The following is a 15,726-nucleotide window of genomic DNA, read 5'->3' on the forward strand; positions in this document are numbered from 1 at the left end:
GTTAACAAAAAGTCTAGCACAAATATTTGGAATACTGAGTCAAAAGTAACAAATGCAGTATTTAAAATGGCGATCTAAAAAGCGATCCTGTGAACTTTACTTGTGTTTTCTGTTTAAATGATCAAGATAATTCTGTTAGGAAGGGTTAGGAGTGTTACAGAACCACAAGACACTTTACAGGACTCTCTGTTTGTAGGTCTTGCTTATAACAAGCATCAGTAGAGACTTTCCAGCAGCAGCCACATGATAGTGCTCACCTTCAAAACCCACAGGCAGCTGCTTGTTATGTGCACATGTAACTTTGTGTTTTGATTAACTTCCAAACTTTGGTTTTAGTTTGGAATTTGCCGCAAAGTGTGCACGTCCTGTTGTAAATTTGTCACCGACCAGCATTACTGCATTAGCGGACATTGGCATTGGTCCATTTTATTTTTGACACGTGTTTGTGAAAATTTAAATGACATTTGGGCTTTTTTAGCTAGAGGCAAGTATAAATAATTATTTTGATTGTTCTTATTCCATCTCATAAGTGCCCTCTAGGTAAAGTGAGCATGCTCTCTGTAGATCAGACATAAATGTTTGAAATATATAGCTAAACTGACAGATAAACACTTGAAATATGTGTCTGAAAAAGATAAAAGCATCTTTTGTTTGGTACTATTTAATTAACAAAGTCAGAGAGCATCCAGTGTGAGATCATTTTAACTAAACACATTGAGTGCCCGAGTTCATCTGAAGTGCTCTTCTGATATATTGAGAGATTGCTAACCTGTTAAATTCAGAGAACAGGTACATAATGCAGTTAAAATGTTTAATTTAAAGATAAAATAAAAAGCTAAAACCATTATTTTTTCAGGAAGTGCCCATTGAGGTTGCGCATGTGAAGCATAAAGCTGTTAGATTAGTTTTATTCTGAAAAGACAAACTTTGAATATGCAGCACTTGCACAGTGCTGCTCCTTTAGTTATCCTAATGTTAACATTATCATCATAGCAACAGTCTGAGTGATAACTGGTTAGCCAATATTATAAGCAGATCCCAGCTTATTGCAGATTTATTGTTATGTATGTTGTCCAAAATCATTTTTAAATACAGAAAATGATGTATAAACAGATGCTTGGGCTGATGTAGAAATGGTGTCATCGTGTAGTTTAACCAGAAGAGTGCCTCCCACTTTACAGTACTGTCTGCACAATGTACCGCACGTACAGTTGTATACATGTCATAGCTATGCATTAAATATGTTGTCAAAAACTTCATGAATTATGCTTCTCATGTGCTGCTCCTTTTTCATTATTTCTGTTGGCAAACTAATATACTTAATCACTTTATAGGGCTGATGGATGTGGTTTATACGCTAAGAACTGCTCATTTTAACCCGTTGCCGTTTGGTTGCTGAGCATATGTATTTCAACTTTTATGGCTATAATGAGATGCTATTGTTATGAAATGAAAACAACTGGATGCTTTCATTAGGTGATGTAGGTGCAGAAATGCTAAAAACGGGTCATTTTAGGATGTTGCTGGGCGGTTTCTAGGCAACAGTGATAACATCATAATATCTGATATAGATGAGAACCACCAGGGGGACAAGATGTACCTGTGTGCTACGTTTGGTTGCTCGACTCCTGATGGTTTTGCAGGAGTTTGCAAAAAAAGACACACACAGACAGACAGAGCTTTTATGTTTTATAGTAAGATAACATTTTTTTGTTCTTCCTGGGGTTGGATGTCAGCCTGATGGTTTTAAGTGCTCCGACATGGAGCGGCATTAGCATTAAGCTGGAAGCACAGTTGTTTTCGCCATGAATGCAGGTCTAATAATCTTTCTCCTTTCAGCCTTCTTATGGTCTTCATCAGCCCCTCAAAGAAATGTTTGACGTTTTAGCTGCTAAATGCTCTATTATTTTCAACAGTTGGCTGCGAAATTAGTGTGGGGGACATTAGGGCTCGGAAAATATTTTTGCTCTGAAGCTGAGTACAGCTTTATAGCCACAGCGGCTGGAAATAAGGTTGGTGGGAGCAGTGTGGCTGAATCGAAACAGCAACTTTGCCAGCGTTTAAACCAGACAATGGGTAGAAAGAGGAAATGGGAAAATTCTGTAGGCTTTAGGGAAACCACAAGATTAGGTGACATTATCATGAGAAATTTAATGCTTGAGGCTGGCATGTTAAACGGGCTAAGTTGCATTTGACATACAAACTCCAGAAAGTTTTGATCCACTCTGCATTTGTACCCATCTCACCATGTCCCTTGCATTCTCTGCATGTCTTCCTTCATTACCTCTATAAACCTTCTCTTTTCCCCCGCGCTTGGCATTGCCACAGTCAGTCTGTAATTGTTCTTAAACAGTGTCTTATGAAGCATTTCTTTTATTTTTGTTTGTTTCAGGTTTGAAGAAATTGTCAAGAGGAACAAAGTTGAGTACCATGCCGGTGGTTCTACCCAGAACTCAGTCAAAATTGCTCAGGTTAGTCTTCTCTGGCCGCCTGCCATGTGCCCGAATGTGTTTTGAATATACGGTGGTATGCTTGTAACCTTAGATTTGTCTGCCTGGCAACCCTGGGAATACTGAGCATAGCTGCACAGCACGATGACACATTACTGTTTTAGCTTTTTAGCTGTTTTGAATTCATCAACCTGCCACGAAAAGAGAAAGGCGGGAAGGATTAATAATATTTACAGTGTTATCTGGTTGGCCTAATTTCCTGAGACATATCAAACATCAATTAGAGAGAATTACAAGTAGACGCAATTAACATGTCACAACAAATTATACCAAACAAATGCTGATCCGCTCTCTGGCTGTTAAGACAGATTTGAGCATCTAAAAGAAATTGGTGATTGTCCAAATCTAAAATGGCAATCTGAACTTTTAGAAGATTATTCACTGAATGCTTTTTTTTTTTTTTTTCATGTGACTGCAGCAAGTCGCTGAATTTGACATCCAGTGATTAGCTGCTGATAAGGCTTTGGTCTGTTCACAATAAACAAAGAAAAAGCATCTAGCTGAAAAATAATTCTCTTCCAAGGAGGAGAAATGAGTGCAGAAGCTAATTGAGAGGCTGATGTCTGTGGAAGTGTGGAGTCTTTCTTCTGTGTGGGTTTTGTTTGTATGTGTCAGTACAGTGTGTAGACTTTGTATTTGTACACGTGTGCTTGTATATGTGCGCCTGTGTGTGTTTTTGTGTGTATTTAGCGCAAGATAGATACAGAGCAAGGGAAAAGAAAGCAAGCAGGCCCTCAGGCTGCCACCATCTCCATGCTTTGGAGACAGTAAACATCCTTTAAAAATGAGACGCCGAGCTGTGCACCTCCGTACAAACACTCTTTAATTATCAAGATCAGACACGTTTGCATAAACCTCAGTCACTTGCATTAACATTAACTGTCAAATTGATTTTATTCTTTGGGCAACAACTCCCTGCCTTTTAAATCTTGTTTGTTTGATGCAGTTAGATTTCATATAATTGGCGGACTCGCTTTCCTGCTTGAGTCGGTTAGATGTTGGAAAACAATCACTGCAAAATGCTGGAGCTTAATCTGTAGATTCACTTTAGGTTGCCACAGTGTAATTTGGGCTTCTAAAGGGTTTCTCGATTTAGAAACAACGACTTGAAGATAATGTCAACGGAGATGTGACTCAAAATCTGTGGAAGAATTCGGTGAAATCAAGGATGGTGGTCCTCTTAACCCTCCCCTCAAAGAGCCAATGACATGTGAGCAAGTCGTGTTGCTGGTTTGAAACATGCGCAGATTTGGTTTTCAACCGTTTCAATTAGTTTTCAGGGTGGGTACATCTGGTTATTATTGTAGTAAAATCATAGGTATGTGTGTTTTTGTGTTTTTTTTACCCCTCAGCTGAACAACAGTGAACTTGACCTCAAGGTCAGAGGTTGGAGGTCAAAGTTTCAGAATCTCTCCTGAATCCGATAACTCAAGAACAAGGCGACGTAAAATTTTGAAATTGATACCAAAGGTGTATCTAAATGGAGACTGAGGGCACTGGCAGTTGCCAGTATTTTTAAATTTTGGCTTACTTTATTCACAACATGAATTAACAAGTCTGTTTGTTTAATTTGTTTTGTGCTCTGGTGGATTAAGCCCAAAAAGTTGATCTGGATTGAGCCATTAATGAATGTACTGTGATTTAGTATAACCTGCGTGGGAAAGCAACTTATGCTTTGTGTAGCCTGAAATAACTGCCAAGATGGCTGACGACCAGCAAGCTTTGTTTCTAGGAGGATTTTGACGGTGTGAAGTGGGTGTTGGACCATTGGAGTTCCATTACTGGAGAAAATCTACAGTTATAAAATGAATCACATTCAGAGAGAGTGCTGCAGTCACACTACGGACAACAGTTGTTGGAGCCTGCAGCACGGTCCATGTGAACTGAACTTGCAGTCTTGCAGCCTTTGAATAGGTCACTTTGAAGATAATGAACAGGTCTGCAAGACCACCCACAGTCAGTTGCCATTTTAAAAGCAACTTTGGTGCCTCAAAATGGTAATAAAAGGGAGTCAATCTGCTACCAGTTTGAGATTGAATGGTGTCAAGTTGGCAATTATGTACAAATTAGTTAAAAAAAAATCACAGATGTGGCTAACCAAAACTTCACATAAACTTACATTCAGGGTCCAGCAAGAACTTTAAAACGTTGAAATAGTTTCAGATTCATAGAAATTCCCCAGGTTTTTTTTATTTTTTATAACATGTTGGCATCTGTCTCTGTGAGTGAGAGTTAGACCAGGATTACAGATAGGTTGGCCCCCATTGGGCGACCTGTGCAGTCGCTTTGAATGAAAAGCTAAAAAATGCTAAGAAAATATGTCTTTTTAGCCTGTTCCTACATGGTTGTTTGGTCTATATAATGAGATGCTACTGTGGTGAAATTAAAATGATAGCATCCTTTCATAAGCTGTTGTAGGCGGTTAAAGGCTAAAAACAGGTCATATCAGCCTGTTGCTACATGGTTGCCGGGCAACATGACAGTGTCATAATATATCATGCATAATTCATTTTTTGTGGATATAAGTTAGATGTTAATGTCATGAAATAAAAATGACACGGTGCTTTTTAAGGTGTTATGGGTAGATAGTTGAGAAAAATGGGTGATTTTAGCCCACTGCCATCACGTTGCTAGGCAACATGACAACATCATAATATCTTATATAAATAAAAACCTTCAAGGACCTAAGATGTACTTGTGTGCCAAGTTTTGTTGATTAGCTATTGATGGTCTACGAGGAGTTTGCAGACAAAGAAACAAACACACAGACAGACAGAAATTTCATGTAATATAATAAGATTACAAATTTCTCTTAAGTTTAATTGTTGTGAGATTGCAAGTGCACAAGAAAACAAAATGTTGCTTTTAGACATTTTGTCGCATAATGGTTGTCATTAATTTTTCATGTTTTATATAAAAAGACACTGAAGGAACTGCCCCAAGAAATAAATGCCCCTTTTGAATTTGAGATTTTTAGTGTGGGCCCAGACTGGAGAAAGAGCCGTCATGGCCTCTGTGCCCCGTGAGAAGCGTTTCGTCATCTAAATTGGCTTCATAATGGCATGGCAGGTCCTAGTCAAATGGTATTCTACTCTGTTTATTTGGATATTTACCCCCTTCAGAGGGAAGATGTAGTGCTGATTCTGAACTGCTCAAGATAACAAGAGTGTTTTCGTCCCACACCCAGAAGTCTCAGAAACAGTCTCTGTCAATATATACCTTGAAGCGCTGACTTTTCCACATTTCACTTTCAGGTGATGGTGTTCTTTTATGAAAAATGTATAATGCATAACCAGCTCCCAGATTATCACATTGTAGCACCTGCAATATGTGAAACTTCAAACCCGGCTGTATTGTGGAAGCTGAACCTTCAAACACGAATGATATGCACTGCAGCACTGAATCCACATCAAAGGGGCCCAGTGACTAAATGAGATGCTCGATCCGGGGCAGGTTTGCTCAGGAGCATCACCGCCGCTGGAGGAGAGAGAGTAGTGTTCAGAGGCTTTGCACGGGAATTGCTACACACGCTGGGAAAACCCAGGGTGTGGGAAGATCAAGGCTTTCGCCAGCAGAACTCGTACTTCCCTCCAAAACCCAGACGCTTCATCGGAGGCTGTAATAGGTTAAATACTGCAGCTTCATCCAAGCTAAGGTTTCTGCACTATCAAGGAAAACCTAAACCTCGGCTTTAAGAAGATGCAGAATCAATGGTAATTGGATTTAGTCAAATGAGAATTGACCAAGCTGAAGCTTAGACGGATAAAGTATTATTTTCCTCTAGCCACCATCTCCATCCTGCTCCTTGATTGAAATCCTTCATTGCAGTGTTTGCTAATCATCAGTAGCTTGTACTAAGTGCTGTCTTTGACACTACTTACTACCCACTATATTCATATTCAAATCATACAAGCCCCAAAGTAGATATAGCAGTGCATTTGTGCTTCCCTAGCCGTGCACCAGTGCTCCCCAATAAGCCTTGGATCTTGTTTGGATCAAGCCAGCGAAGTTGCAAGCTTGTACGCAGCGCTCTTTGGCTCTGATTCTCCTGAAAAAATGCAATGATAGAAGTGGGTTGGAGGTTGTTGCCTTTGCCCAGGCTCTAACAAACACCATGCCCTGAAGGGGCATCCAACATAAAGGCTTACCTACTGGATGTTGCAGGGGTGTAAGGTAACAAAAACCAGCCCAGCGTTGCCTGCTTTACACACAGCCTCACACATCAAAGGCTTTCTGCTCAGATAGGGCACGGCAGGAAACAACAATCATATTTTTTTCAGTTATTCACTGAGTTGAAGGAGGGGGAACAAAAAAACTGTGGCCTTTCTGTGCATGTGGGGCAGAATTTGGTGACGCCAAGCATGCATGGTGTTTATCACTGGTGACAGAATTGGTGGGGGGGACTCAGTTGACTGGAGGGCTGTATCAAGCAGCACAGTCAGTTCATTTAGACAGAACATCAAAGTCCTCCAACAGCTCTTTGGGGCCCAGAGATTGAAGTCTGAGTAGAGACAGGCTCGCGGGGAGTTATTGCTGCTGCCAGGGAAGTAGATCCTACTCTAAGTGCCTCGTGTAAACCGTGCATTCTCATTATGATCCTCACAAATCAGCACTTTTGACACATTGTGTTTCTGTGCACTGTAAGCAGGCTGTGTACCTATTCACCAAACGGACAAATTGGTTCTTCTAAGGGGCCTTGCTTTGAAAATGTCGCTAAAAGTTATGATTAAGTATGTTCTCTTTTCTTTATTTAGATTGGCATTGGATGCTTTTCAGCCTACATCATCAATTCACCGTGATGTCTTAATTACTGTTTAGAAAATAAAGGCTTTTGAAAAATCTGCTCTCCTTGTCATGCTTATGATGCCTGTTTAACATTTCCTCAGACTTGGTCAATTGTGGAAGAGGTGAATGGGGCCCAGCCTCGGTTGTTGGCTCTGAGGCTCTTAATTGGAAACGCATGTGCGCCACACAGTTGAAAGTTGTATTTAAAAAGCAGAAAAATCCCACAGCACTACTTGACTTTGTGAAAGGTCCTCACCAGCTCATATTTTGCAGGAGAATACTTAAACCGGGTTTGATGTCTCATTGAACGCAGTGACTTATTTCTCAGGGTGAAAGTATTCCATGACCTAATGTTTGGCTTTTACAGCTCGTTTTGTTAAATAAATAAAGAATAGCGACTTGCCTCCATTTGAATGGGCTAAATGAAGAAATACCTACGTCTGGTACCACTTAGAGAAAAGAGGACAGTTAAGGAAAAAGAGAGGAGCTTTTGTGCTCAAACTATTTGAGTAAACTTTTAGAAGGATGTACGCTAAAAGGGGGCATTTGTAATGTTTAGCTGTTGCTGTCTGTCCTCACTTATTCTTCCTGCACTTAATGATCAGTATTGAAACAAATATTCTTTGCTTCTTTGTGAAAAGACCTGGAGGGCTTTTGTGACATTTAATCGTGGCTCATTCTGGGATCTACATAAAAGCTTCCACTTTTTTTGTGTGTGTGTGTTTTGCTTTCTGATCGCATTGAGCTTGTAGTTGCATAGATCTGAGTGCAGCTGTGCCAAAATGAGCATGCTAATAGCCGATTAAAACCTAAACCCTGGTGGGCCTTTGAGTTTCTAGCCACAGAAATCAGTCCTCTCAAGTATGTGCCTGTTGTTAAAGCAAAAAAAACCCTCTTGTTTGTTTTAAGACAGGTTAATTGCAAAACCACTGTTAGCCCCTGTTCTGAGCCGTTTTATGGCACCGGGGTCTTGTCGTTTTTTTCCTAGTACAAAGCACTGAAAGGTCACAGTCTGTTAAGCTTCTTGAGAGAGATGCATGAAACCAAATGGATTTTTTTTCTTCCGTTTTTTATTCCCATCCCCACTCATTGCAGACATTCCAGGTGTGCAAGTGTGCACTTGAATGTGTGTGTGCGCGGGGGGGCAGGCTGCCATTGTTTTCCTCGGCACAAGCAGCGGAAGCGAAGAACGCCTCATTCGCTTTGATGAGCGATGTGTTCATGCGTAGGCTTCAATGTCACCCGCCATGAGGCAGCTGTGAAGTCGCAGCTCATGTCTGCGGTGCCATTTACTCAATGATGAAGTGAGGAGATCTCTGTTGGTTCCACATTCACCTCCCCTTTACGCGCACACATGCACGTATACACACTGTCTGAGCACATGTTCCTCCCACCTCGGCTGTATTGTGACTGTATGTCACAGCTAATACCAGCATGCATTAAATCTCAAACTCTGCGATCACAATAATAAAGGTTGACTGAGCGATTATGCAAGCCTTCGTCGTCAGAAGGATTTCACAGCTGATTGCCCTGCCGCATCCTGCCTTCTTTCTCGTGTTTCCTCAAATTTGACTTTCACACAAAAATAATTTGTTGGATTTAATTTTGCGTTTAGATACCGGAGATCCCGATGCCCCGGCAAGGAACGGCACAGATTGCCATATAGGTGACATATTACCGTCCCCATTGAAGTTAATTTGCCGTCAAATTTGCGACTTAATTTAAGCTGCCAAAGGGAAGACGTGGGGAGTAGATTGTAACTCATAAGTATGCATTGGAAAGAGTGTTGATTAACATTGAGGGCTCGAGAGACAGACGCACTCAATGTGTATCATCTGGCCTCAGAGGCTGGCAGTGGAATTGAATGTGATATCTTGCATAACGTGTCCTTGCTTTAAGTCCTTGGTTCCAGGCTCAGGAAGAAAGGCTGCACCATTGGCTTGCTTGCTTTTTGCTTGGCTGTTGTACAGTTGCCCAGGCTCCAGGCGAGCTCTGAGCAAAATCTGAAAAGACTTGTGAAACAGACAGTAGTCTACATATCTGGCAGCATGCTCGCGTCAAATTACAGAACGATATTTTGCACAGGACACTCGGCATGCCTGCCACCTTGCTGTATTCTGCAGTTAAAAGCAGCCACTTGTAGGTTTGATACGCAGACAATGAGAGAAAAAAAAAGTGTTCTCAGATGGCTGCGGAAAGGCAAAGCCGTTCAGATTGCAAACAGTGGTTCATTAAACAACCTATTGTTTGAATTATATGTTGACAAAGGTCAAGTAAGTGATGAATGAAAGGATGATTGTGCATTTTACACAACTGTTCTGCATTTTCATGTGATTATTGAACGATGCCCCTCTCTCATATTTCCCCACAGAATGTCTGTGGCAGTAGTATTTATTTGGCACATTCTCAGCATGCTCCCACTCTTGCGGTTGAAGTGTTGCGTAGCAACTGAGAAAAACAGCTTTAAATATTTTGGTTAAAAAGGTTTTAAGAAAATAAAGAACAGCCTGCAATTACTGTTCATTTCTCCCGAGTTCATAAGTTTAAGGAGCTGTAGAATTGTGCCAAGTAATAAATGAAATACCAAATTAGGCTTTGTGTTGGCGTGGTAAAAACCGAGAAACGATATGTCTAGAGTATCGCGTCCTCTTGTGCCAGTTCAGTTACTCATCTGAAGCTATTTTGTTTATCGAATAAATGCTGGCAGCTGTCTGCACCTTCACTAATTCACAACTGTTTTGAAACAAAGCTCAGAGTAGTTTTCAGAGTGCAGCTCAGCTCAGTTTTCAAGCCAACTGAGTATATCTTTGACAGGATGGAAAATGTGTAGGTGAGTGCAAATTTGAAGTGATGTGCCTCAGGAAAACGGATGGGGATGGAGCGATGGGGATGGGGGCGCATGTGGAGAGGGGGAAGGCTGGATGACGCACAGCAGGTGACAGACAGACACTAATAGTAATGGCTCTTATCAGTGCTTCGCTCGCTCCCTCTTTTCACATGGGCTCTGACATCCTCCTCCTACTCCACCCCCTCCATCTAGCAGGGGGTGTTGGGAGCTCGCTGGGTTGTGCAGCCCGCTCAGACGGAAAGAGCCTGCCAAACACCGGTCCCCTCACATATAAATTGCATCATTAACATCGCCTAGATTATTCCAAGCTCTCCCACCGGGTTTATGGCAGCACCGGCTCAACTTAACTATTTGACTCACTGAAGACATTCAGGTTTCCAGACTGAGCTGTGCTTAGATCTGCTGTGAAATACACCAGTTCTATTCTATCTTAAGCTTTTAAACAAATCCTGAAGAAATGTGCCTGTATTTTTCACTCATCGAGCCTTATTAGGCTAATGTGCTTCGTTTTCTGTCTTGAGTAGCCAAAACTTGAGTTGTATGCTGTCATGCACACCAAAGAATCCTGTTTGTTCTCATGGCTGGCTATAGTACTGCAGTATTAATATTTTCAGTCTGTCCCTATTTATGTACTGAAATGTATTCAACATCACCTTTTAAATAATGTTCCTAATTTTCAGTTCAACATTAAAAAACTCTTGACTTCGTTCATTTGGGCTGCAGTCTTTTATGAAATAGTGGCAGTACAGTAATGTTTTCAGATTTCCAATAATTCAGCTGAACTATTTGAAATTACTACTCACAATATTAAGGATATAATTTAAAAAAATCCTTACACTGAATAGTGAAGGTCATGATTTTTCAATATTTAAATATTAATTAAATTATATAAAAATAGTTGATGGGACTAGTGGTTGTGTTAAAATATATTTTACTATGTTTTTACCCGTGTTGGTAAGGATTGTTTCTACCCAAATCAATTCAGTTCAAGTATTCAATTTCTACAGCGTCAATTCATAGCAACAGTTGTCTCAAGGCACTTTATATGAGGTAAAGACCCTACAATATTAGAAAAAAACCTCAGTAATCAGGACCCTATGATTAAGCACTTGGCAACAGTAGGAATAAAAAAAAAAAAATCCCTTTTAACAGGAAGTAACCTGTGGCAGAACCAGAAGCTATCTGCCGTGATCAATTGGTTGAGAGGAGAAAGAGCAGAGGGTGAAGTTAATCCACCTAAAAGCCGTTTGGCTCTTCTTCACCTTCTTCCCTCACCACAGCACATAATGTGCTAGAACTAGAACTGGGTGCGGGGGACGATTTTAAAAAAAAAAAAAAGAAAGAAAGAAAGTGATTATTACAATAGTCTGTTTGCTTGAAATGCCCATCTCAGTTGATAAGGTGAAACATCAGTGTCTAGGTAAGGTATTGTGCCACCAGAACAGCTTCAGTGTGCCTTTGCTTCTGTACGGTACTCTACCGGGCAGATGGAAGACGTTTGGTCCAAATCTCCCATAGATGTTCAGCTGCTTTGAGATCTGGTGACTGCAAAGCCATAGCATATGATTCACATCATTCCCATGCTCACTAACCATTTAATGACACAGTGGCCCCTAAATGGAGTCTTGTTATCAGAGTTTAACCTGTCCTGTCGGGACAGAAATAAAGGTGATCCCACAGAACACCTCAGTATTGCTTTGCAGTGACAAGTAGGCCCAAACCATATTGGCTCACAGTCTAAGGTTAAGAGTCTGTTCATCAAAGGTCTTTCCCCCTAATTTAGTGTAAGCGTGGAAAGATACAGTTGGATTACCAGAGCAACTGGTTTGCATGACAATGGGCAGATTTTTCATCCCTCTTTTTTATAAAGAAAAGCTCTAAATTTCTCATTGTTTGTGAGACTTTCAGTGATTTGATATTTTAGGTGATTGTTAAAGGTACAGTCAGTCTTTTTTTAGGTTATAGAAAAGGTAATAGAGGTAACAGACTAAAGAATATGATTAAAAAATTTATTACTGTGTAATTAAGTCTTCTGACAAATTGATACAGGCTCATAAAATAAGAATCAATCAATTAAAAATATGTAGGAGCGGGCTCTGGTAAAAGTTTTAATTTTTTATACATTTGGTTGGAAAGTGGCCATGTATGTTGTATGCCAGACATTGTTGCAATTACTTATTGTCAGCGTTTGAGACATATAATCCTCCCATGTCTGAACAGCTAACAAGAGCCGCTTAAATAACAACAACAGCAAGTCAAAAGCTCACATTCACTGATAAATATTTTATTTATAGTCTTACACTGTATGGCAGGGGTCTCCAACTCCAGGCCTCGAGGGCCGGTGTCCTGCAGGTTTTAGATGTGTCCTTGGTCCAACACAGCTGATTCAAATGGCTAAATGACCTCCTCAACATGTCCTGAAGTCCTCCAGAGGCCTGGTAATGAACTAATCATGTGACTCAGGTGTGTTGACCCACGGTTATGTCTAAAACCTGCAGGACACCAGCCCTCGAGGCCTGGAGTTGGAGACCCCTGTTGTATGGGTTTATTTGTTAAGTGTCCTAATCCAAAAGTGTAATTTTTGCTCGAAAGACAGTTTTACTAACAGTGGCTAACAGTGACTAACAGCGGCTAACAGTGACTAACAGTGGCTAACAGTGACTAATAGCAGCTAACAGCGGCTAACAGTGACTAACAGCGGCTAACGGTGACTAATAGCAGCTAACAGCGGCTAACAGCAGCAAAAACAGCAGCACTTAATAAAAAGAAAAATTCAGGACACTCCCCTACATATTACTCACTGATGCCTCCAGCATCCAAACATCAAATACCACATTATGTTTAATTGACACATCCATTCTTTGTCCCTGATTTATTCATAAATTATTGAAATATGTTAAAATATGGTCTATAGCGAATGTTTTTGTAGTCAAAAGGTAGTAGAAACACATTGACTGTCTGCCATTATAGGGTACACTCGAAATGTGATGTTTTTGGTCTGTTTTGGCTGATTAAAACATGTTTATCCTACAGCAGTCAAAGTAGCTAGGATTATGCAACTCAGTTAGGAGAGGATGACTGCAATCTACAAGCTACTGACATCTAGTGGTGAGGTTTTACACAGAGTACCTTTAAACTATGGAGCAGAAAAGACAGTGAGTATATCATGTAAACATATCAAACAGTCTTTAGGTTCTAAAACAAGATGATTGTTGTTTTAAAAAAAAAATTAATTGCTTAAACATTATCAAGCAGGTGTTATTTTGGGATTTCTGAAAATATTAATGTAATAATAATAATAACAATAATTATAATAATATAGTTTATTAGGAATTAGCTGTTATTTTAACATCAAACGCTGCCCGACTTGCGTACTGTTAATTGCCCCAGTTCTTTAAATTATATTAGACAAGCTGAGATCCATTGCAAATCTGAAGGAGGCTCTTAAGCTCAGTTGATATCTGCAGTATAGCAAGATGGAGCTTCTTGCTCAGATCAGTTAGCAATTAACTCTGTAATTACTATCTGAGGTCAGGGTTAAGCTCAGAGTGAAAGGTTGAAGCAGCAAACATTTTTATATGATCCTCTTACTCAATTATCCTTTCTCCGCGCTACAAGGTTTTACCTCATGGGGAGAATACATTACACAAAGCCCCTTGGCAATTACTCCTCAATGAATATCCTCATGGCGTACAGTCCATATGATTAATCTGGAATCCCCTCTGCCCCTGTCCAACTGCAGGGCCAGCTCTGCTTACCATGCAAGTTTCATTTTCACCTGAACAAATGGCTCCTTTAGACAAAAAGTGCCAACCTTTTACTTTTACTGGCTGCTTGCTGGAGGGAAAAAAAAAAACAAGAGAAAAAGAAGGGGGGGGCACAGCCTCCTGCAGCAATAACAGATATCCCAATGAGGGGAAAAAAAGGAGGGGTGGGGTCAGAGTGGTTGGTGGTGGTGGGGAGTTTTTTGGAGGGGGAGACACTTAATAGTATTTAATAAAGGAACATTTATTTTTGTGCTTCGGCCTGTAACAGCCTCAGGAAATAGCTCGGTCTCTTGATCGGGAGCAAATCCTATTAACTTACAGTGCTCTCACTCAGGGTAATGGGCTCCACCTTGAGACTTGGGAGAACACTTTTCCCTCTGACACACTGATACTGGTGTCTGGAGGGCTCGGCGTTGGGTAGTCTAACACTTGGGCAGAGACTAATCAAGTCAAACAATCTGCCAGGCTGGAGCAACACCGAGTGAGGATGTTGATATCCAGCGAGCTCATTCAACAGACCCCTTCACACGTTCCTAACCCAATACCAAAGGATCAGTGCACGGGATCGGTTCAAGATCAGGTTATTCGAGCCCCTGAGAATTGTAAAGCGATCCCAGAGCAGCTTTTGCTTTCTCAGGAGTGATCAGAGCTGTCGGTTCTGTTATAGACTGCTAGGGCCGGGGCCAAAGGGAACTCCTGGAGTCTCCATTTATTTCTGTCCGGCAAGGGAAGGGCTGTCTGTGAAAGTGTTTGCACTGTGTGTGTTTGAGGGAGAAAGTGAGAACGAGAAACTCAATTTACAGTATGTGGGTAACCACCGTCCCCAAACCAATTGGTAGAAAAACTCCAATATCTTTTAGTGAAAACATGGTGAACCTCGAGTTTATTATTTTCTGTCAGGATTCTGATGTTTCAGAAATGGCTGTAGTTAGTATAAAGCTGCCACATACTGTAATTACCTTACTGCGGGAACCTCCGGAGAAATGGGAGCTCTCTATCAAAGCATAACTACTCCAATTAAAAAACTGCACTGGATTGAAAATCACCTTTGTGGGCGGCAACAGACTCTGCTAAAAAGCATCAAATTGCTCCTTTCCACACACATTCCACATGTTTTTGTTTTTGAGATTGGCACCGTGTGAAAGCCTCTGGAGCTTCATTTAGACATGTCCTAAATGTGGTCACGTTTGATGCTATGTGACTCCACTGATGGATCGCCTCAGTATGGGCCCTTTCATAAATCCATGTTCAATGGCATGTTCTTCTCCTGTCACCATTACCCCTTGTGCCTGCTGTCATCCGGCTGTCTAATGTCTGCAGAGTTAGTGTGCACCTGTCACATAGAATTTATGGCATGCAATTTGTCGTGTACCATGGGAGTTGCAGTTTCTTGAGAACTTTTGTTTCTTCCCCCCCAGTATTTGATGGACATTAAACATTGGTGTTTCTGGCCAAGAGTGAAATATTGTGTTTCCAGGTTTTGTAATATGTTTTGGGTTCATGCGTGTTTCACTAGGATTACCAGACCCTTTGCCTGCACATGAGCAATTTCCGAACCCATTTGTGAAAATGTATTTTTTTTTCCTGTGTAAAACAAGACTGCTTTTCTTTTCTGTTTCTAAGATGCGAGTACTTTGGAAATACTCCGGACAGCATTAGTTTGGCTTGTCATGAGCTGTCAACAGCTTTGTTAGATACAATAAAAGGCAGTGAATGTGCAGCAATTAGATGTTTGTTCTGTATTATTGTTGCACAACTGCACCATTGCTGCTGGTGCTCTCAGCCAGGATTATCACCCCTAAGAGGGGGAAGCATT

At 40.8% G+C, this 15,726-nt stretch overlaps 1 protein-coding gene across 7 annotated transcripts in view; it reads left to right on the top strand.

Annotated features, from left to right (window-relative positions):
• Positions 1-15,726, top strand: part of LOC147323462 (adenosine kinase-like) — a 132,874-nt gene that overhangs the window by 16,544 nt on the left and 100,604 nt on the right. For all 7 annotated transcript variants that reach the window (XM_086303819.1, XM_086303820.1, XM_086303818.1 and 4 more), the window contains one exon: positions 2,393-2,471. In XM_086303819.1, the coding sequence (XP_086159945.1) occupies positions 2,393-2,471 (79 nt within the window). The remainder of the gene's footprint in view (positions 1-2,392; positions 2,472-15,726) is intronic.

This window comes from Aulonocara sp. 'chitande type north' Nkhata Bay, linkage group LG8, assembly GCF_057382095.1.
Source record: "Aulonocara sp. 'chitande type north' Nkhata Bay isolate Kocher_YH1m ecotype deep benthic linkage group LG8, A_spYH_male_GT1.1, whole genome shotgun sequence".
Classification (NCBI taxonomy): Eukaryota; Metazoa; Chordata; class Actinopteri; order Cichliformes; family Cichlidae; genus Aulonocara; species Aulonocara sp. 'chitande type north' Nkhata Bay.